Source organism: Nelumbo nucifera, chromosome 1 (assembly GCF_055504915.1).
Source record: "Nelumbo nucifera cultivar China Antique chromosome 1, China Antique-T2T, whole genome shotgun sequence".
Taxonomy (NCBI): domain Eukaryota; kingdom Viridiplantae; phylum Streptophyta; class Magnoliopsida; order Proteales; family Nelumbonaceae; genus Nelumbo; species Nelumbo nucifera.
Window position 1 is genome coordinate 21783481 of NC_142649.1, and position 23719 is coordinate 21807199.

The 23719-nt window shown below is 45.3% G+C and overlaps 1 protein-coding gene across 1 annotated transcript; it reads left to right on the forward strand.

Moving 5' to 3' along the window:
* The first annotated feature begins 8168 nt into the window (after positions 1–8168).
* LOC148802993 (uncharacterized) lies at positions 8169–10112 on the forward strand. The gene is made up of 3 exons (XM_088887269.1): positions 8169–8683; positions 8794–9271; positions 9837–10112. The coding sequence occupies exons 1-3, from the start codon at positions 8169–8171 to the stop codon at positions 10110–10112; spliced, it is 1269 nt and encodes a 422-aa protein (XP_088743395.1).
* The last annotated feature ends 13607 nt before the right edge of the window (positions 10113–23719 follow it).

Below are 23719 nucleotides of genomic sequence, written 5' to 3' on the forward strand. Positions count from 1 at the left end.
GACCTCGGGCCTAACACAGTAAGCCCGATTGTGTTTTGAGCCGGGCTCAGAATTTGTTAAAAAAGCCCGACTCGGCCCGATTCAGCATTATATATTTTATAAAATACATAATGTGTATTTTATATTTTATACAAAATATATAAGTAATATAATATTTATTGAATTATATATATATTTATAATTTAATATATACATTTTTTATTTTTTTCTTTATAATTTCTCTCTCTCTATTCAACCGCTTCAGGAGTAGTAACAACATGGGCTAAATTTTGGGCTCGGGCCCAAGCCCAGGCTTTGGGCTTTTTATGAGGGCCAGGCTCAGACCCAAGTTATAGGCCCGATGGTCGAATCAGGCTCAGGCTCGGGCCTTAGAAAAATCTATTAATACAGAGTGAAAGCTCGGCTCGAGTCTGGCCTGACCCGACCCATGAACGGGTCTAGTAGCTTGCTGATATGTGGTGGGCTCAATTAGGGTGTAATCAGTGGAAGTTAATTTGTTGATGGTTCTGAGATGTTGTAGGTCCAATTGTGGGACAAATATAGTCAGTTAGATGTGCTGGTGGATGCTAGGTCCTTATGGGTCTGGTATATATAACTGGCTGAACTGGTAGGGTGAATTTAGTCTCGGCTTGGGTGTGATGAGATCAGGAATTAGGTAGATTATTTGAAGTGGAATCAATAGTATTAGTGTTTTAATAATGGATTTGGGTATGAGAATTATCAACAATAGTCTTAATAATAGGAAGAGGAATCATAGGTAATAAAGGGTTTTTATTGTGAAGTTCCTCGGTGGTATGAGTGGTATGCTTATAACGGAATTGATCTTCAAAACAATAACATCTCGTGAGACGAATAAGCGCCCATTTGTAATATTGTATACATGGTAATCCTTTTGGGCACAAGGATACCCAAGTGATGTGGGGTGACTCAACCCAGCCCATTTGAGGCTGGGAGGCCCAGCCCACGAGCGCCAGATCAGAGAACGACATTCGCTACAATAGGGGTTGCATTGCCCCCATCGTATGGAGCCAACTGCGGTGCGCTCACATGACTCTGCCAAACCCGCTGATGGCCCTCGTACGACACCCATTTTAGGTGTTCATCTCCACCTACCTCCAACCAGTTCAAGTATAAATAAGGGTACCTCCCTCCAGGTAAGGAGTTACAAAAACTCAAGACCAACAACTATTGTCGTAAGGGCTATTGCAATAACTGCTGTTGTGACTTTATTCTAGAACTACCTACCAGGATCCTATCTTGGTACTCTCCCATCGTATCCTGTACTAAATTGACCATTGGAGACTCTGCCTCAGGTTCTCACCCAGGGCCTCTGACGAATTTCTACCTTGCAGCACTTCAACCACCTACCCTTGCCTTCTACCATACTCAGAATCCACCCCGCTTCGGCGTACACACCTCGGACTCAACAGCGACCTCTCCAAGTCCTCAAAGCCTTCGACCACCCTTCGGAGTCCAGGGGCAAAATTACTTTGTTGCCATCGGCCATTCCAAGCACCAACAATTGGCGCCGTCTGTGAGAACAACACTGGTACGTTCCCCAAAAGAACTATAGCAAGTCTCCAAGCTCCGACCGATCAACATGGTATGAAGAATGAGGAATACACAAAATCTTGTCACCGATGAACAGTTCCAGGCCATGCTCGACTGCTTGGAATATTTGACACAACGAGTCGAGCAGAACTTTCCCCAGGTAGGAGGTCGCCCCCAAGGTGACCGCCCCGTCGGGGAGTCAACACTGCTGGGATGGCGCAGGTCCACCACCCAATCGGCCTCCAACCCCGGCCACACGGAGCAGGCCGAGCCCTTAGAGTCTGGCAGCAGTCGCTTGGCCGACCCATGCTCCAGCACCTTTAGACCTTCCAACTGAAGGGTGGAGGATCTGGAGTGATGGGAGGATAGCCGTCATCCCTCCGAGCAAGATCACCGACATCGAAGGGCTAATCTGAGGGACGAAGGCGGGCGCCACGATTGCCCCAATGCCCATTCTAGGGTCGAGGGATGGCATCGAGCCTTTTCCCCTCACGTCTCGGATCTCCGGGATGTCCTTAATGACCACCGCGCTAAATGCGGAGCACAAAGTCTCAACTCCAAGCACCCCGAAGCCCGTGCCGAGCACCATTGTGTTTGTAAAGACCGGGATGGCACGTAGGCCATGCCCGACCCCATGTTCGCCAAACTTCGAGCCGAGCTCGGAGCAATCAAAGTCGAGCTTAAATAGGTGAAAGAGGGCTGAACAGACACCTCGGTCGAACAAAGCTCCTGCCAAGGGAGAATGGATGCCTTCCCCCCTGATATCATCGCCGAACCTCTACCCCCGAACTTCAAGGCTCCCGCCTTGGAGATGTACGACAGGAACTCTGACCCAGACGACAACCTGGAAAGCTTCAGGGCACTCATGATCCTATATGGGTACTCCGATGCCTTGACGTGCCGAACTTTCCAAGCAACCTTCAAGGGGGCCACTCAGCGGTGGTACTCAAGCCTCCCACCTTGGTCCATCAACTCGTGGGAGCAATTCTCCAGCATGTTCCTCGCACGCTTCATCAGTAGCCGATGCCCCCAAAAGAGCGTCGTCTTACTAATGACTAACAAGCAGAAGCGAGGGGAAAGCTTGCGGTCGTACATTGACTGCTTCAAGAAAGAAGAACTTGAGATCCGTGAACTTGACTCCCTGATCTCCATGCATGCCGCTATTAGAGGGCTCCTCCCGGCTCTACTCTCAAATGCTTCGTGGCCAAAAGCCAACTGAAGACAAAGTTGGAGTTCCTGGAAAGGGCCCAGAAGTATATTGCGGTCGAAGAGGCCACGGCTACGAACAGCCATGAGAGGGGCGTGGAGCACCGGGACGGAGCCCCCGAGTAGAAGAGAAAAAACAGGGACAGAGTCATAGCAACAACAACAACAGAAAACCTTCGACCCCAGCCTTGTCTTATAATCAATAAACGCCACTCAACTCCACACGTACGTAGATCTTGATGCAGATCGGGTAGGAGAAATTTATGAAGTGGCCCAAAAAGTTGAATAAGAACCCCCATAAGGGGGAATCCTAAAAAGTACTGCAAGTTTCACCGAGGTATGGGCCACGACACTGAGGACTGCTACGATCTTAAAAACCAGATAGAGTCACTCATTCATCGCGGCCACCTTAAGAAGTACATCGGAGGTGAGGCTGGCACCTCATCCTCTCAACAATAGCAACAGTAGCACCAGCATGCAGAAGGCGTCATCGACGTCATAGTGGGAGGCATGACCTCGGGTGGTGCCTCGGCTTCGGCTCGAAAAGCCTATGCTACGCAATTAAACATCCAGGGGCCGACCCCCAAGAAGCAGAAGAAGGAACCCCTCTCATTTACGGACAAGGACCGGAAGGGGGTAGTTGTCCCCCATGATGACGCATTGGTGGTTTCGACCGTCATTGTGATCTTCGTAGTCAAAAGGATCCTTGTAGACAATGGCTCCTCAGCCGACATCCTATCTACGAAGCTTTTGAAAAGATGAAGATAGCTTCGGAGCGCCTCCAACCAATAGATGCCCCACTAGTCGGCTGCTCTGGCAACATCGTCGAACCGGAGGGCAAGATTTCCCTACCGATCATAGTAGGGACAGAGCCCCAACAGGTGACAAGGATGATAGAGTTCCTGATTGAGAAGATTGGCTCACCCTATAACGCTATAATGGGGAGGCCAACCCTTTACACACTCCAGGTAGCTATTTCTTCCTATCACCTCGCCTTGAAGTTCCCCATCGAGCATGGCGTCGGGGTCGTTCGTGGGGACCAGCATGCCGCCCGTCAGTGCTATGTGGCAGCACTAAAGGGCAGGAATAAAGAAGCTCTGCCACTAGAGGGTCTCGACCTTAGGGAGGAGCCAGCAAGCTGAGGCCAGTAGGCCGATCACGTTGTCTCGGTCCCCCTAAACGAGGATGAACCCGACAAAACGGTCTGCGTCGGGTCCAACCTTTCCCCTGAAAGCCTATTCGAACTGGTAAGTTTCCTCAGACTCAATGCGGACGTCTTAGATTGGTCCGCCACTGACATGCCTGGAATTTACCCCTCAGTCATTACACACAGGCTCAGCGTGGACCCAAGCTCTAGGTCAATTCGGCAAAAGAAGATGAACTTTGCACCAGAACGTTGGAAGGCCATAGAGGAGGAAGTTGAAAAGCTACTCGTCGCCGCTTCATCCGAGAGGTACACTACCCCAATTGGTTGTCAAATGTAGTTATGGTAAAGAAAGCTAACGGGAAATGGTAAATCTATATTGAATTCATAGACCTTAACTGAGCCTGCCCCAAGGACAGTTTTCCTTTGCTGATGGTAGACCACCTCGTTGATGCCACTGCAGGGTATGAGTTGTTTAGCTTCATGGATGCCTTCTCCAGATACAATCTGATAAACATGCACCCAGACGATGAAGAGAAAACCTCATTCATCACCGAGCACGACACATACTACTACCGTGTGATGCCCTTTGGCCTCAAGAATGCTGGGGCCACCTACCAGCGCCTTGTCAACAAGGTGTTCAAAGAGTAGATGGGGAGAAACGTCGAAGCCTATGTGGATGACATTGTTGTGAAGAGCCTGAGGGCTGAGACCCACGTCTCAGACCTAGTCGAAACCTTCGACACCTTGTGGAAGTATAACATGAAGCTTAACCCCAGCAATTGTGCCTTCGGTGTTACTTCAGGCAAATTCTTAGGTTTCGTCATCACTCAGAGAGGCATTGAGGCTAATTCTGAGAAGATACAGGCCATACTAGATGTGGCACCCCCGTGGACGGTGATGGAGACCCAAAAACTCAACGACCAAATAGCAGCCCTCAATCGCTTCATGTCAAAGTCAGTCGACCGCTGTCTACCGTTCTTCTGTGCCATCAAGAAGCTGAAAGAGTTCCAGTGGACGGAGGAGTGCCGACGTGCCTTTGATGAGCTCAAGGCTTTCCTTACTTCGCCTCCCCTTCTCGCCCGGCCGGCCGAGGGGGAAACCTTGTACTTATACCTCTCGACCAGGGATGAGGCAATCAGTTCAGTCCTCATGTCGGAAGATGGCGTGTAGAAGCCAGTTTACTATGCCAGCAAGGTCCTCTGCGACGCCGAGACCAGGTACCCTGAGATAGAAAAGTTGGCTTTTGCCTTCGTGATTTCGACAAGGAAACTCCGGCCGTATTTCCGACTGTAGTGGTCATGATGAACCAACCCCTCAAGGCCATCCTTACCAAACCTAAGACCTTGGGATGCCTAACGAAGTGGGCCATCGAGCTGTCGGAATTTGACATCCAGTACCAGCTGAGGCCCGCAATCAAAGCACAAGCCCTGGTAGACTTTATAGTGGAGTGCACTTTCAGCCGAGACCTTCGCCAGCCCCCAGAAAATGTTGAGGGGGATCATGTGGACGACGAGGCTTAACCTCGATGGAATCTCTTTGTCGGTGGTTCCTCCAATGCTAAAGAAAGCGAAGTAGGCCTTATCCTCCTCACACCAGATGATATTGTCTTGGAGTATGCGCTAAGGTTCGACTTACAAGCATCGAACAAGGAGGCAGAGAATGAGGCCCTCCTTGCTGGTCTCTAGCTTGCTAGGGACCTCGGCTCCTCACATGTCGAAGTCTTCAGCGTCTCTTAGCTGGTGGTAAATTAGGTGAATGGTGAGTAAGAGGATAGAGAACAAAGCATGTCCAAGTACCTCGCCAAAGTTCAAGATCTAGCCCGCCACTTTCAATGCTTCTCCCTACAATGGGTCCCACGAGCCGAGAATGCATGAGCTGACGCTCTCTCCAAGTTGGCGAGTACCTTAAGCGGATCCCTCGGCCGGACCGTGCTCCCCATAGAGGCCGAACCTTCATGGATGGGCCAAGGATATTGTATACATGGTAATCCTTTTGCGCACAAGGATACCCAAGTGATGTGAGGTGACTCAACCCAGCCCATTTGAGGCTGGGAGGCCCATCCCGCAAGCGCCAGATCAGGGAATGACATTCGCTACAACAGGCGTTGCCTTGCCCCCATCGTATGGAGCCAACTGTGGTGCGCTCACATGACTCTGCCAAACCCGCTGATGGCCCTCGTACGACACCCATCTCAGGCATTCATCTCCACCTACATCCAAGCAGTTCAAGTATAAATAAGGGTACCTCCCTCTAAGTAAGGGGGTTACAAAATCTCAAGACCAACAGCTATTGTCATAAGGGCTATTGCAATAACTGCTGTTGTGACTTTCTTCTTGAACTACCTACCAGGATCCTATCCTGGTACTCTCCCATCATACCCTGTACTAATTTGACCATTGGAGACTCTGCCTCGGGTTCTAACCCGGGGCCTCTGATGAGTTTCTACCTTGAAGCACTTCAACCACCTACTCTTGCCTTCTACCGTACTCGGAGTCCACCCCGCTTCGGCGTACACACCTCGGACTCAGTAGCGACCTCTCCAAGTCCTCAAAGCTTTCGACCACCTTTTCGGAGTCCAGGGGAAAAATTACTTTGTTGTCATCAGCCATTCCGAGCACCAACAATTGGCGTCGTCTGTGGGAACAACACTAGTACGTTCCCCGAAAGAACTATAGCAAGTCTCCAAGCTCCGACCGATCAACATGGTACGAAGAACGAGGAATACACAAAATCTTGTCACCAATGAACAGTTCCAGGCCATGCTCGACTGCTTGGAATATTTGACACAGCAAGTCGAGCAAAACTTTCCCCAGGCAGGAGGTTGACCCCAAGGTGACCGCCCCCTCGGGGAGTCAACACTGCCGGGTCGGCGCGGGTCAACCACCCAGTCTGACCCCATGTTCGCCGAACTTCGAGCCGAGCTCGGAGCTATCAAAGTCGAGCTTAAACAGGTGAAAGAGGGCCGAGCAGACACCTCGGCCGAACAAAGCTCCTGCCAAGGGAGAATCGATGCCTTCTCCCCTGATATCATCGCCGAGCCTCTACCCCCGAACTTCAAGGCTCCTGCCTTGGAGATGTACGATGGGAACTCTGACCCGGACGACCACCTGGAAAGCTTCAGGGCACTCATGATCCTATATGGGTACTCCGATGCCTTGACGTGCTGAACTTTACAAACAACCTTCAAGGAGGCCACTCGGCAGTGGTACTCAAGCCTCCCACCTTGGTCCATCAACTCGTGGGAGCAATTCTCCAGCATGTTCCTCACACACTTCATCAGTAGCCGATGCCCCCAAAAGAGCGTCATCTTACTAATACTGACAAGCAGAAGCGAGGGGAAAGCTTGCGGTCGTACATTGACCGCTTCTAGAAAGAAGAACTTGAGGTTGAAGAGGCCTTGGCTACAGACACCCATGAGAGGGGCGTGGAGCACCGGGACGAAGCCTCCGAGAAGAAGAGAAAAATGGGGACCAGAGCCGCAGCAACAACAACAACATAAAGCATTCGACCCCAGCCTTGTCATATAATCAATACACGCCACTCAACTCCACCCGTACCTAGATCTTGATGCAGATCGGGTAGGAGAAATTTATGATGGGCCCAAAAAGTTGAATAAGAACCCTCATCAGGGGGAATCCTAAAAAGTACTACAAATTTCACCGAGGTATGGGCCACAACACTGAGGACTGCTACGATCTCAAAAACCAGATAGAGTCACTCATTCGTCGAGGCCACCTTAAGTAGTACATTGGAGGCGAGGTTGGCGCCTCGTCCTCTCAACAATAGCAACAGTAGCACCAGCATGCAACAGGCATATCAACGTCATAGTGGGAGGCATGACCTCGGGTGGAGCCTCGGCTTTGGCTCGCAAAGCCTATGCCAGGCAGTTAAGCATCCAGGGGCCGGCCCCCAAGAAGCGGAAGAAGGAATCCTTCTCATTCACGGACAAGGACTGGAAGGGGGTAGTTGTCCCCCATGATGACGCATTGGTGGTTTCGACCATCATTGTGAACTTCGTAGTCAAAAGGATCCTTGTAGACAGTGGCTCCTTAGCCGACATCCTTTCTATGAAGCTTTTGAAAAGATGAAGATAGCTTCGGAGCGCCTCCAACCAATAGATGCCCCACTAGTCGGCTTCTCTGGCAGCATCGTCAAACCGGAGGGCAAGATTTCCCTTCCGATCATAGTAGGGACAGAGCCCCAACAGGTGACAAGGATGATAGAGTTCCTGATTGAGAAGATTGGCTCACCCTATAACGCTATAATGGGGAGGCCAACCCTTCACGCACTCCAGGTAGCCATTTCTTCCTACCACCTCGCCTTGAAGTTCCGCATCGAGCATGGCGTCGGGGTCGTTCGTGGGGACCGGCTTGCCGCCCGTCAGTGCTATGTGGTAGCACTAAAGGGTAGGAATAAAGAAGCTCTACCACTAGAGGGTCTCGACCTTAGGGAGGAGCCAGCAAGCCGAGGCCAGCAGGCCGAGCACCTTGTCTCGGTCCCCTTAAACGAGGATGAACCCGACAAAACAGTCCGCGTCGGGTCCAACCATTCCCCTGAGAGCCTATTCGAACTGGTAAGTTTCCTCAGACTCAATGCGGACGTCTTTGAATGGTCCGCCACTGACATGCCCGGAATTTACCCCTCAGTCATTATGCACCGGCTGAGCGTGGACCTAAGCTCTAGTCCAATTCGGCAAAAGAAGAGGAACTTTGCACTAGAACGTTGGATGGCCATAGAGGAGGAAGTTGAAAAGCTACTCATCGCCGCTTCATCCGAGAGGTACACTACCCCAACTGGTTGTCAAATGTTGTTATGGTAAAGAAAGCTAACAGGAAATGGCAGATCTGTTTTTATTTCACAGACCTTAACCTAGCCTGCCCCAAGGACAGCTTTCCTTTGCCGAGGATAGACCACCTCGTTGACGCCACTGCATGGTATGAGTTGCTTAGCTTCATGGATGCCTTCTCCGGATACAATCAGATAAAGATGCACCCAGACAATGAAGAGAAAACCTCATTCATCACCGAGCATGACACATACTGCTATCGTGTGATGCCCTTTGGCCTCAAGAATGCTGGGGCCACCTACCAGTGCCTTGTCAACAAGGTGTTCAAAGAGCAGATGGGGAGAAATGTCGAAGCCTATGTGGATGACATGGTAGCGAAGAGCCTAAGGGCTGAGACCCACGTCTCAGACCTAGTCGAAACCTTTGACACCTTGTGGAAGTATAACATGAAGCTTAACTCCAGCAAGTGTGCCTTCGGTGTTACTTCAGGCAAATTCCTAGGTTTTGTCGTCACTCAGAGAAGCATTGAGGCAAATTCTGAGAAGATACAAGCCATACTAGATGTGGCACCCCCGCGGACGGTGATGGAGACCCAAAAACTCAACGACTAAATAGCAGCCCTCAATCGCTTCATGTCAAAGTTAGCCGACTGCTGTCTACCGATCTTCCGTGCCATCAAGAAGCTGAAAGAGTTCCAATGGATGGTGGAGTGCCGACGTGCCTTTGACGAGCTCAAGGCTTTCCTTACTTCGCCTCTCCTTCTCCCCCGGCCGGCCGAGGGGGAAACCTTGTACTTATACCTCTCGACCAGGGATGAGGCAATCAGTTCAGTCCTCATGACGGAAGATGGCGTGTAGAAGCCAGTTAACTATGCCAGTAAGGTCCTCTGCGATGCTGAGACCAGGTACCCTGAGAAAGAAAAGTTGGCGTTTGCCTTCGTGATTTTGACAAGGAAACTCTAGTCGTATTTCCGACTGTAGTGGTCCTGATGAACTAACCCCTCAAGGCCATCCTTACCAAACCTGAGACCTCGGGACGCCTGACGAAGTGGGCGATTGAGCTGTCAGAATTTGACATCCAGTACCAGCCGAGGCCCGCAATCAAAGCACAAGCCCTGGTAGACTTTATAGTGGAGTGCACTTTCAGCCAAGCCCTTCGCCAGCCCCAGAAAATGTTGAGGGGGATCATGTGGATGACGAGCCTCAACCTCGATGGAATCTCTTTGTCGATGGTTCCTCCAATGCTAAAGAAAGCGGAGCAGGCCTTATCCTCCTCACACCAGATGATATTGTCTTGGAGTATGCGCTAAGGTTCGACTTTCAAGCATTGAACAACGAGGCAAAGTATGAGGCCCTCCTTGCTGGTCTCCAGCTTGCTAAGGACCTTGGCTCCTCACATGTCGAAGTCTTGAGCGACTCTTAGCTGGTGGTAAAATAGGTGAATGGTGAGTAAGAGTCTTCAGCGACTCCAAGTACCTCGCCAAAGTCCAAGATCTAGCCCGCCACTTTCAATGCTTCTCCCTGCAATGGGTCCCGGGAGCTGAGAATGCATGAGCTGACACTCTTTCCAAGTTGGTGAGTACCTCGAGCGGATCCCTTAGCCAGACCGTGCTCCCCATAGAGGCCGAACCTTCATGGATGGATCCCATCGTCAACTTCCTATCAACAGTACGGCTGCCCGAAGATAGAAATGAGGCAAAATGACTCAAACGATAAGGAACCCATTATACCCCACTATAGGGAAAGCTGTACCGAAGATCCTTCACCTTGCCTTACCTCCGATGCCTCCGTCCGAAGGATGACAATTATGTGTTACAAGAAATTCACGAAGGCATCTATGGTAACCACCTCGACGGGAGAGCCCTAGCCCAAAAAGCTCTAAGGTAGGGCTATTTCTGGCATACCCTCTTAAAGGACGCAGCTAGATTGGTGTAAAGTTGTGATCCATGCTAAAGACACGCCAACTTATGCCATAGGCCGGCCACCACCCTCTCAGCCCTCAATAGCCCACGACCCTTTGCCAAATGGAGCATTGACCTCCTTGGCCCCTTTCCTCCAGCCACAGGGGGCAGGAAGTACTTCGTTGTCATAGTAGACTACTTCACCAAGTTGGTAGAAGCCAAGACTTTGGCCGCCATCATGGCACGAGCCATCCAAAACTTCTTTTGAAAAACATCATCTACTGCTTCGGCCTACCTTATATGCTGGTCATCGACAACGGAAAGCAATTTGATGACGCCAAGTTCTGGGAGTGGTGTGCCTCCTTTGGCATCAGGCAACAGTACACCTAGGTAGGCTATCCCCAAACCAGTGGCCTAGTCGAGGTCACCAACAAGACAATACTAGATGGACTGAAGACCAGATTGGACCAAGCTAAAGGCCTATGGGCTGAAGAACTAAAAAATGTACTCAAGGCTTACCGAACTACACCTCGGACAGCTACGGGAGAAACCCATTCGGCTTAACCTATGACACAGAAGTAGTAATCTCAGCAGAAATTGGCCAGCCGACACTCCAAGTTGAAGCATATGCCGAAGCTGAGAACAATAAAGGCCTCAGGGCAAACTTAGACCTGTTGGAGGAAGCCTGAGAGCAAGCACAGATAAGGGTAGTCGCTTACCAACAGCGAGTGGCCCGCTACTACAACTCCAGGGTAAAAGAAAGACACTACCAAGAGGGAGACCTTGTCCTCAGAAAAGTCATGGTCCCCGAACTCGGAGCAGGGAAGCTGGGCCCCAATTGGGAAGGCCCTATAGAAGCGAGTCATCGGACATGGAATTCAGAGAACCTCCGGATGTACTACAAATGATTGTAATATCTTATTAAAACTGTGGAATGAATGAAGCAAAGTACCTACTAAGTCCTTATAACTCTTTAGCCTCGCGACTGGCAGGGCGCACGACCTCCTTTGAGGCTATACCCCCTTGCTAGGCCGACGCCAACACTTAACGAATAAGTAGCAGACACCTTGGCTTTGACTTAGCGAGTCAAAATACGCCAAGATGGCAGAGGGCCCCATGTGCCTCAGCGCCCCTCCTAGGAGCGTTGCGCTCGACCTCGCCGAAACAAGTACGGGGGCAAGGGAGCAAAGCGAGACTCGGCTCTGCCTAGGCCCCATGGAGCCGGATGAGCCTTAGCTCTGTCTCGACCACCCCTCAATATGGCAAGCCACCTCGGCCTCATCAAGGTTAACACGCTGGGATACGGGAGCTAGGTGAGCCCTTTTTCCAAATAGGCCCCATGGAACTAGACGAGCCCCAGCTCCGTCTCAGCCACCCCTTAATATGGCAGGCCACTTCGGCCCCACTGAACCCAACACTTAGAAGATTGGGAGACAGGCGAGCCCCAGCTCAGCCTCGGCCCCACTCAGCATCGACGGGTCATCTTGCTATCTATTTAAGTAAAGGGAAGAGAGCCAAGAGAGCTTGGCACCTCGCTTCGACCTCTCCCCATCATAGGCCTCTTCGGCCCCACCTAAGCGAACGATTAAAAGGGTGTTAGGCCAGGCAAGCCCCGGCTCAGCCTTGGAGGCTTCGCCTCGGCCACCCCTTCGCCATGATCTTGATGCACAAAAATAGAACAAAGTAAACCGAAGAGAACAACGCTTGTCCCACGCTGTGTTTTTTCCTTTGGAGGGGCAAGGACCCTTCGGCAACAAAAGCATAAGTGCAAAAAACGATGCGAAAACATACAAGGAAAGATAACACAACAAAGCACAAAGTGCAACAATACACAAGTGCTTTAGTTGAAGCAAAAGATAAAAAAAAAATCCTCTGATTTTCATTATGGACAAAAAAATCCTTTTGGCTTTACAAATTTGTTCTATGGCCCTTCAAGCCGAATACACAAAAAAAAGCCTGGCTTAAGCCTCGCCACCAACTGGAGGAGGAAGTGTAGAGTTGGTAGCCTCTTCGGGAGTATTGGGAATCACCTTCAGAGATTCAACATCGAAGTCCGGAAGCACCGCTAGGAGTGCCTTCTTGGTGTCCTCGATCCCGTCCAAATAAGCCCCGGAAGCGACATCAACCAGCTCGCTAGCTCGCTTCTCTGCTTCCTGGGCCCACTTCTCGGCACCAGCCATCTTCTACTCAGCCTCGACAACCTTCTTAGCTGCCTCCTCGGCCCTCCGCTTTGCATCGGCTCAGAGATGCCCTCCTTGGCTTGTCAGAGACGAGGCTCTCGACCCGAGCCCTCTCAATCTGCTCCTTGGCAAGAAGATCTTGCATCTTCTTCAAGTTCTCCTCGGCCTCCTTACATAACTTCTGTTCGTCAGCAAAGAACTGCTGCATCTCGTGGCACTTCTCAACGGCTTTGGCGGCAGTCTACTGAAGCTTGTCTTTCTCAGCCTCCAGCTTATCCATATTGGCTAGGGTTAGCTTCATCCAATCCCCTAGACCAACAAAATGAAGGCAGACCTAGAACAAGAAAACAGTTAGCACCGAGCAATAAGAACAAAAGAATAAGAGAAGCAAAGAGGAATGGAGTGTTACCTCGGCCAGGCTCTACAACCCTTGGTTGTACAGCTTGTCAGAGGCCATCCCCAACATCCAGAAGCGGTCCTGAGATAGCAGGGACCCGCTTACCAACGCTGGGCAAACTCCCGCGTTGCAGATCGAGTCCCCCTCGTAGACCTTCCACAGGGGGCGAAAGATCTGGTTAGACCGCTAGGCGAGCTCCTCCAGCGGCGTGGGAGTAGAGAATGACCCCATCCGCTCCGTGTAGGACCCCCTTGAGGTGTCACCGAAAGAGCTCCTGGTGCAGGCCACCTTTTTTGTGGTTGACCCCCCACGGCCCCCTCGGCCGATTTCTTCCTCCCAACCTCGACCTCGTCGACAAGTCCGCTCAGCACCTCGGCCGGTTGCTACGGCACCTGCTCCTTGCGCCCCGGTTGGCCCTCCTCGACGGGCTCCTTCCCCCTCACGGGGATCTGCTGAGTGGCTCCCTTTGGGGGAGCAATTGAAGAGGTCCCTTTGGTAGTGACTTGTGCCCTCGTCCCCCTTGGTAGGAACCTAGCGAGAAAACCCCCCCTTTGTAGGGGTAGAGACCTTCTCGACCTTCTCCTTCTACCCATCAGAAGGCCTTTCAGGCATCTTGGCCCGTTCCTTCTGCATGGCGCGAGCACGTTCCAAAACAGCCTGGCGGGCATCCATTGGCACCTCTACAAACAAAGTGAAGCCATCAGTAAGGCAGGAAAAAAAAAAAGAGAAGAGAAGAGAGAAGAAAAAGGGAGGGGGAAAAAGGACGTGTAAAAAGACTGCAAGGTCTCTCCTACTGAGGGGAGCAGGGCTAAGCCCCACAAAAACTAGTAGGACCTCCTCCTCCACCAAGGGCTGGGCTCGGACTATCCCCAGGTCGAGCAACTATGCGAGGTCATCGTTCTTCTCACTTGTGAGCACAAGGACACTCTTCTCCGTAGCCTGCCTAACTTCTCCCCACCCCAACTTGAAGGACCAACCTTTGGGGCATGATAGAAAGAAGAATTTTCCCTTTTAGTTATACACGGAAGAAGGGTTGTCTATCGGCTTGGTCTTACGGGGTTGGAAGTAGTACATGCCGTCATCAGAGGAATGCCTCCTTGGCACAAACAATACTCGGAAGAGCCTTAGCATCAGCTCCACCCCCTAGAACCGAGCCACCACCAACATGGCCACTATGGTCCTAACGGTGTTGGGCACCAGCTGGCTGAGAGTAATCCCATACGCCCTCAACAATTCGGAAATCAGCGGATGAAGGGGAAACCGGAGACCGAACTGGAGGAAATGTTGGTAGACGCAGATCTCCCCCTCCTTAGGAGTCCACAACCGTTCGCCTACTTCGGACACCCTCATACCATAGGACGAGGGAATGAAGTACTGCCTTGCTAGAGCTTTGACCTAGTCCCCATCCATAGAGTTCTCAAAACCCAGGCGGAGGACATTAGTCTCAGCTACTACCTGGGCAGCCCTTGTCCTGGGAACATGGTCTAGGGTTCTCTCCCCCTCGGCTGGCCAGACCCCTTCGGCCTCCCTCGGTTTCACAAAAGTGGCACTCTCACAGGGAGGATCCTCTTCTCGATGGCTGCCTTCGACACCCTCAGGGGCTACCCTTTCCCGCAGCACCATGACATCCCGTCGGAGGGCAGCAATTGTAGAAGGACTAAAGGGGGGAAGGGGAGAAGGAGTACGGGAAGAGCTCCCTTCCGACTCGTACAGAAGTTCATAGCACTCAGGTCCAGAATCTGAGAAAGACATTGTTTAAAGTTACCTAAGAGATTTGTTGACAAAGACTCTGTCGAATCATTTTTAGGTGAATCTCTCTATGGCTGATGAACCTGTAGACATGGTGAATGTAGTCAGGGCCCACCTAATTGCCATGGAGCCAATTAACTACACCGTCCTTTGTACACCCTTTAAATGTGAACAAACCAATTAGGAAGTGTTGCATTTTAGGAAAATTTTGATTAAAAGATAATTATTTCACATAAAAACAGTATATACGTTTGAGCAGTTCTCTTGCATTGACATGGTTTAGAACAGACCTACAAAAACCATTGGCACATTCAAATAGCTATTTAGGCTCAGTTTTGGAGTACAAATACAAATTTGTAGAGTGCAAAACCTTGTATTTTGTATTATTTTGTATGTCTTTATACTCCTTTCAAACTGAGCCTTAGGCTTCCAAAATTCTTATTCTAGACAGTAGAATAGGAAATAATTGATTCAACTCCATCCCTGTTGTGGGTATGTCAGATGGATACCAATACTATTGTTTTAATGAGACATGATTACCGGGTTTCAGGCTGACAGGTGTGAGAATTTAGATTTAGGTTTGAGAGTAGCTTCAAGTCTGATAATGGCTACTTTGTGCAAAAACAACAGAGGTTAAATTTGTATCCAAACAAGGTATTTAAAGAAGTGGACCATAACATGGTCTTCCTTTCTTCTTGGTGGCTTATTTGATAGTACTAGGATGGGTCCTAGAACTGCTGCAACACTTTATATACACTTAGAAAAGGAACAACCCATCATGGACCCTAGAGTTTAGGCACATCTATGATAAGAACATTCTGAACAACTACTTTGAAAATCTGTCATGGTGCTTTCAATATACCCCAAGGTTCATCCAGTCATTTTGTCTATCAAAATCTGTATAGAAGAGTCCAACAACAATACCAAGCACATTACTAAATGAATAGTATAAGACTATAATACAAACATCATTTCCTCTTTTAACAATTATAGTACAGAAAATTGTAAATTGTGCTAAATATGGTTGCTTGAGATATGGGCTCTAAATCATGAACTGAAGGTAGTGATCTACTTGTTTTATTAGGTAAATCCATGTGACATTATGACAATGCCTTATATCATAACTCTTAAGAATAGGTTAGTATGATAATGCCAGAGGTTACCAAAGCACCTCACATAGAATAAAGGGCTTCCTTCAAAGCCTTCTCTCTCCATTTATCTCTCCTTGCAAACATAACATAACAAAAAAATAATGTAAATGTAAAAATTACAACAGTAGGTCATTTTCTTTTAACACTGGCAAGAAGAAAAGTGAATTAAGAATTTCAGGGTTCATCTGATTTCTCAACTTTGATATTCCTCATTTTCATAGATGTAATCCTGCTTATTGTACACAATCCCACATCTTCATGATTACAAAAGTGCAGCTACTTGTTTACCTGTATTTTTGCAGTAATAATCCCCATACCCTCCTAATGTTAACATAGAAAAAGGCCATGAGTGATTGGTCTAGTTGGAGCAGTAGAAATCCTTTAGCTAGCTTCTAGAAAATATGAAAATGAGTTTTACACACCTTAAACCACTTCTCTTCCCATGATAACTCCTTCCAAGTTTTTATTCCAATAGTTCCCATGAACTTGGAACCTGAATTGCCTGCACATGCTGCATAAGTCTCAAGATATATGCAAAGCCCTTTTTTTTCAGGTTTAGCAATAAAATGTGTCATGTATCATCAAGCTCATTTTAGATAGAACTTGCATCAATCCATTCTTTGTATTGGTTTAGTAGGTAGTCTACTAGGCATCTGATTATTTCATCATTTAATTCTACTTTCCCTCATTTTGAAGCATTATTAGATTCCCACTAGTTTATTCATTATTAATTGTATTATTTCAATTCTTGCTACTCATCCATTTTAATCTCTGCTACACTTATTTTATGGAGATTTTGTTTCTTAATCATACAACACTATGCTACACTCATCCAATGTGTTCCAATTTGTGTTTGAAATTTTCATATATATAAATTCAAAAATCTAATTTGTATTTTATTTGTTTTCTAGGTTGAATGCATATGTAAGGAATAACAACACACATGGATGAAGATATTTGAAATCAATATTTTTTATTTTTATTGTGGTTTATTATATGTAACAAGACAATTTGTCATGTATTTTTATATTTTAATATAAATAGGTTATTTTTCAAATAAATATGTTACAGGTTGGAGAAGTCAAAACTTGTAGTGGTAGAAAAGCCATTATTATAGATAACCAAAACCGAATATAATGACCGACAAAATTGTCACTATAAAGACTCAAAACTTGATACAATGACAAACAAGATTGTTACTATAGAGATCTAAAACCGAATTTAGTGACAGATTTTGAAATTTGTCACTATAGGCTATAGTGGCGCCACTTGTACTGATGTCACTATATATTATAGTGATAGATTTCCATTCTATAATGACGGATTTGGTCTGTCACCTTATCTCACAATTAAGAAGAATTAATCAATCTAGCTATTGCAAGTCAAAAATGGCTGAAAAAGACATGGGTTGAAATTGCCAGGAAATGGCAAAACAGGATTTAGGTAAGCTGACCCTACATAGTTGGGATAACGCTTAGATGATGATAAATAACTAACCAACCTCCCACAATCAATATTCCAAACACCAAACTTGACAACTGGTGTTGGTGAATCAAGATTTGGTAGTTTGATATTGGTTTCATTTTACTAAGGCTATGTTTGGTTTGAAGGAAAATGCAGGGAAAGGTAGAGAAACCTTTACAAACATTGTATAGGTTTCCCTGTCTTTCCCTTCCTTTCCCTATCTTTTCCTTCAAACCAACATAGCCTAAGTGAAATAATATTGTAACAAAAAATAATTAACTAAATTTGAAAGAGAAAGATAACAATAAGAAAGGGTAATAATCATGACATGTTATCTAATGCTACTTTATTAAGTGAAAATGGAACTTCTTACTTAATTTCCTAGGAAAATACCCACGATAGCCCATTAGAATACCTATTAATAAAGAAAGATATACAAAAAAAACAGAAAAAAAATCAAATAATGTCAGATTATATAGGCCAAACAAACCTTTTACACAGCTTAAGTTCTGTCCAAGCGACTTGCAAATGTCAAAGCACATGCTAGATATGATACCCGCCCTGTACAAAGGTGTGGTATCATATTGGATATCACTTTTTGAAATCGGATATTACATCAAATATTTTAATTTTCAATGTAAATTTCATATCAAATATTGTATCTAGACATATCATATTTGGGTAATTTAACTTAGTCCAAATCTATACCTATACTACTTTAAAAAGCACAAATAGCCTCAAGAATATTTTTAGAATTTATTAAGTACAAAAGTTACCCCTCCATATTTAAATTTATTGATAAAAATTGAGAGCAAATAGGGTAATCAGTTATTGATATTAAATGATTTGAAAAAAAATGTAATTTTAATATATTCAATTACCTATCATTAAATCCAACATTTAAGGAATTAACTTACATTCACCTTCATTAAATCATATAGTTAAAACATTTTTGTTTCTTCTCATCATTAAGTTATATTAATTAAAACCATACATAATAAATTAATAACTCTAATAACATAAAAACTTACACTTTTAAAATCTACCTAGGAAAATATAGTATTTTCATCTAGGTGGTAATAAGAAATTAAACCATTTTGGGTCAAATGGGTTAATCCATGTTGCCACAATTAAATAATAAAATTCAAAAATAGATAAAATGCAAAAATATAAAAATAAAAAATAATTGGGAACATTTTAGCATCATATATTCGACATATTAAACAATAATAAGTGATGAGGGCAGATTTGGCCCTCCAGTGAAATTGCGACACGTGGCACCTCGTGACAACTAGACAAGCACCCAGGCAACAACTTACCAAGTTGGTGTTCCCCCCGGGCACCGGTCTGGCTGGCCCGGCGCGACTTGCACACGGCCTGGCGCGGCCTGCGTGCGGCCTGCGCGCGGCCTGCGAGCGACCTGCGCGACCTGGCCGGATCAGCCTGCCACAGGCGCTGACTTGGCAACTTGGCCCGGACACAGGCGCCGACCTGGCAATCTGGCCCGGACACAGGCACCGACCTGACAACCTGACCCGGACACAGGCACCGACCTGACAACCTGACCCGGACACAGGCGCCGACCTGACAACCTGGCCCGGACACAGGCGTCGACTTGGCAACCTGGCCCGGACACCGACCCGCCGACTGACACAGGCACCGACCTGACAACCTGGCCCGGACACAGGCGTCGACCTGGCAACCTGGCCCAGACACCGACCCGCCGACAGACACAGGCGCCAGCCTGGCAACCTGGCCCGGACACCGACCCGCCGACTGACATAGGCACCGACCTGACAACCTGTCCCAGGCGCCGACCTGGCCGCCTGACACAAGCGCCAGCCTGACAACCTCGAGTTCATCATCGTACCCCGGTTCTAACGGGATATGACATCCTACCATTTGAAGGCTTTTCACCCACCTAACCCGCGAGGGCACCACTATATAAGGACTCCGACCCCCAAATCCAAGAGGGAGAAAAAAGTATGGTAACCCCCGCTCTCTAGCTCTCTCATTCTCTCCAAGCCCTCTGTAATCAGAATGCTAACTTAGGCATCGGAGAGTCCCCGCCGGAAAAATACCCCCGGGTCCTCTGATTCAGTTCTCGCAGGTCCCTCAGCTCCCGCCGTCTACAAAGGAGAGAAAATCACCTCACGTGGAGGGTAGTCGGGTTGTGCTGCACTAGGGAGCTCCACCATCCTCTGAGTTGCAGACCGCCTAGGAGCAAGTCAAGTGACGAGTTCGCCATCAGGCAGTTCGCCACCAGGGAGCACTACCAGGCAGTTCGCCATCAGGCAGTTCGTCACCAGGCAGTTCGCCCCCAGGCAGTTCGCCACCAGGTAGCTCGCCACCAGGCAGTTCGCCACCAGGGAGCACTACCTGGCAGTTCGCCATCAGGCAGTTCGCCACTAGGCAGTTCGCCACTAGGCAGTTCGCCACCAAGGAGCACTACCAGGCAGTTCGCCACCAGGCAGCTCGCCACCGGGCAGTTCGCCATCAGGCAGTTCGCCACCAGGGAGCACCACTAGGCAGTTCGCCACCAGGCAGTTCGCCCCCAGGCAGTTCGCCCCCAGGCAGTTCGCCACCAGGCAGCTCATCACCGGGCAGTTCGCCATCAGGCAGTTCGCCACCAGGGAGCACCACTAGGCAGTTCGCCACCAGGCAGTTTGCCCCCAGGCAGTTCGCCACCAGGGAGCACCACCAGGCAGTTCGTCACCAAGTAGTTCTCCCCCAGGGAGTTCGCCACCAAGTAGCTCATCACCAAGGCACGTCACCACCGGGTCAAACAACGAGGTACTTAGCGAAAAAATTTATACATCACAAAAAATGGTACGTGACCAAAAATGGTTACATCAATAAGTATGATAAATAAGGAATATTTTTATTAATGATGGAAATTGAATGTAAAATTTAAAACTAATTGGATATATTCTCTCATTAAACCCTATATTTAAGATCTATTTTTTTCATCATTAAATTTTGTGGACTAAAGACACAACATTAATTTTAATAGTATAAAAATAAATATTTTGAAAAGTAATTTGAAACCCATGTTTATCAAATACTTTTTAACAATATGAAACCCATGTTTTTTAAGAGATAAATTTCTAAAACCCCAGTTGAAGTTTTTGACCATTGTTGAAAACCTCCCCTGAAGTTGGGTAATTGCAACCAACTCCTCTGAACATTGTAACACAGTTGCAAGTAAACCCCTTCTCTTATAATCGTCAAACAAGAGGCATGAAAATGTCCAAAATAACCATGTAGTTAATTTGACTAAAATGTTTATTTTTCAAAGTTTCCCTTCATATCAATCACTACCCCAAACCCTTCCAATCTCTTTTTCGAAATTGAATTATTTTATAAAATTTCCCTTTATATGAATCCCTCAAAGTTGCATTTTAAACTTCTTTTTTTGTTGTTATTCATAAAATTTGTATTGTTTGTTATGCAAAAACCAACCTCGATAATAACTGCATGGGTATTTTGGACATTTAAGCACCTCTTATTAGAGGATTTTAAGAGAGGGAGTCTATTTGCAACTACATTAGAATGTTCAAGGGAGGTGATTGCAATTACCAAACTTCAGGGGAGATTCCAACAATGGTTAGAAACTTTAGGGGAGGTTTCAGCAATTTATCCTTTTTTAAAATTAGCAAAAAAACAAAATTATTCTTCCATCCAAGTGGTGGGTAAGCCAATTCAACCATTCCGGTTAATTGGGTGAATCCATGATATCATAATTAATAATAAAATATTTAAAATAGTAACAAATTCATAAAATAGAAAATGTAAAAAAGATGGAAATAAAATACAATTTCAAAACCACCCAAAAAAATGAAATTGATTTCCTATTTGGTTCGGGTCAACAATTCAACTCTTAGGTCAAATGTGTCAATATTTGATGTCATACTTAAATAATAAAAATGAGAAAAATGAAAAATACATAAATTTTGTAAAAGAAAACATTTGAGCACATCTCTTAGAATTTTATATTCATCTTATAAAATAAAAACAAGTTCCATAAATAAGAATTACTTTTATACACATGAAAATATAAAAAAAATGAAATTTGAATTTATTCCCTTTTTAATTATGAGGCCAAAACATGTAATTTTAACTATTATTTTTCACCTCATTCAAATCCCTCTCATTAAGTCGTATATTTAAGGTGTTAACACCCATATGGTGGGATGGGATGTCGGTTCCCATTCCTATGGGAATAGCCATTCCAGCCTTCCCCCTGGGAATGGGATTCCCACACAAGAGTCTATCAAGAAATAAATAACTCATGACAAAAGGCCCCCCAATCCCTAATGTTGATAAAATAATAAATTATTAATTAATTAATTAATAATAAGTTAATAGTAATAATATATTAATAATAAAATAATATAATATTAATATAATATAATTAATGTAATAATAATATAATTAAACAATAAAATATTATGAAAGTAATAATAATAATAATAATAATAATAATAATAATAATAGTAAAATATTTATAAAATACTCATACTATAATAAAATATTAATAAACCAATAAGAACATAAGAATAAAACATAATAATATAATAAATTATTAATAAAATATTATTCAAGTAATAATAATATAATGATCTTTTAATAAAATATTCATAAATTAATGATAAATACGAATAAAATAATAAAAACAAAGTAATAATAAAAGGCTAAAACATTATTCATTAATTAATAAGAATAATTCAGTGCAAATAATATATATAATATAATTAAAGTAATAATAAAATACTAGCATATTAAGTATTCAATAATAATAAATTAATTCAAAAACAATAATCAAAATGATAAAAATTAATAAGCTAATAAGAAAGTAATAATAAAATAATAATTATATATTCAGAAAATATTAATAAAGTAATAAGAAAATAATAAATAGATTACTAAACTTACTTTCGGTCCTATCCGCAAATCAAACGGACCTTGAATCTCATTTTTTTTTCAACATTGAACCAAAAAACGAGATTGTCCTTCTGTCTAGGTATTAGGTAAGCAATTCAACCATTTGGGTCAAATGAATCAAGCCATTATGTCATAATTAAATAATAAAAATTAAAGAAAGACAAAAATGCAAAATATACAAAAAAATACATAATATTTGTAGAAAACATTTAGAACATCTCTAATATTGAATTATTTTATAGACATAATATTACTTTCTTTGGGACATAATATTTGAATGTATATTACTATCTTCATCATCTAAAATTGCCACGTGAAAAGCACGTACAAATTTACTAGTACAATAAAGTGCTATAATATAACACCTACCTCATATGGGAAGGGAGAGGGGTGATGTCACAGGTAAGTAATTTATCAAATTCATTAGGGGTTGATAGGTTCAGAGGACAACAGAATCAAATGGAAGGAGAAGATAGTGGAGATAAAGGATGATGATGACTGGCATAGGTGGAGCTACATTGTTGTAAGGGTGAGCAATTGAATCTATTTGGCTTCTAAAATCTTTTTAGTGACTATTTACAATTTATGCTAGGTTTAAATTCTTTTTTTTTTTTTCAAAATTGATTCACTCAAAAAAAAATTGTGGGGTCAATTCAAAATATATAAAGATTTGACCCACTAAAAGTAAAACTACCAAACTCCATTAAAAATATGGATACCTCTTATAAACAATCCAAAGTTTATAACGAACTCAAGAGAGAAGAAAAGAGGAGAAAATACAGGGGGGATTGAGTGGAGTGCAATTTAGTGCAAAATGACATAAAGATGTTTGTCATCTTCTCTCTTTATTTGATTGTCTAGCTATATATGCAAAACCAAGCATTAATTTAAAGTTTCAGTGGGCATCTCCTAGCTGGTTAATTAATTAGTCTTGCTGCAACCAAACATTACACACTAAGGGTTTTCAAGAGATCTACGGGTTTTCACACACAGCTCAAAATTCAAAGGCAGCATCATGACTAAATTTGTTTGTACCGAAGATAGAAAGACGAAAACAACCATTTACATCAATCACAAATCACAAGGCAGAATCAAATTTGTTTGTTCTTAAACAAAAAGCGTACACTTCCTTAGGATGCTCCACTGAGCCAAACGGTGGGCAACATTTATTATTCCCTTTCCTAGGAGTGTAAAAATAGTTGTAAATATTGGCAAATAATGAAACCCTAATGCAAAGTGTGGTT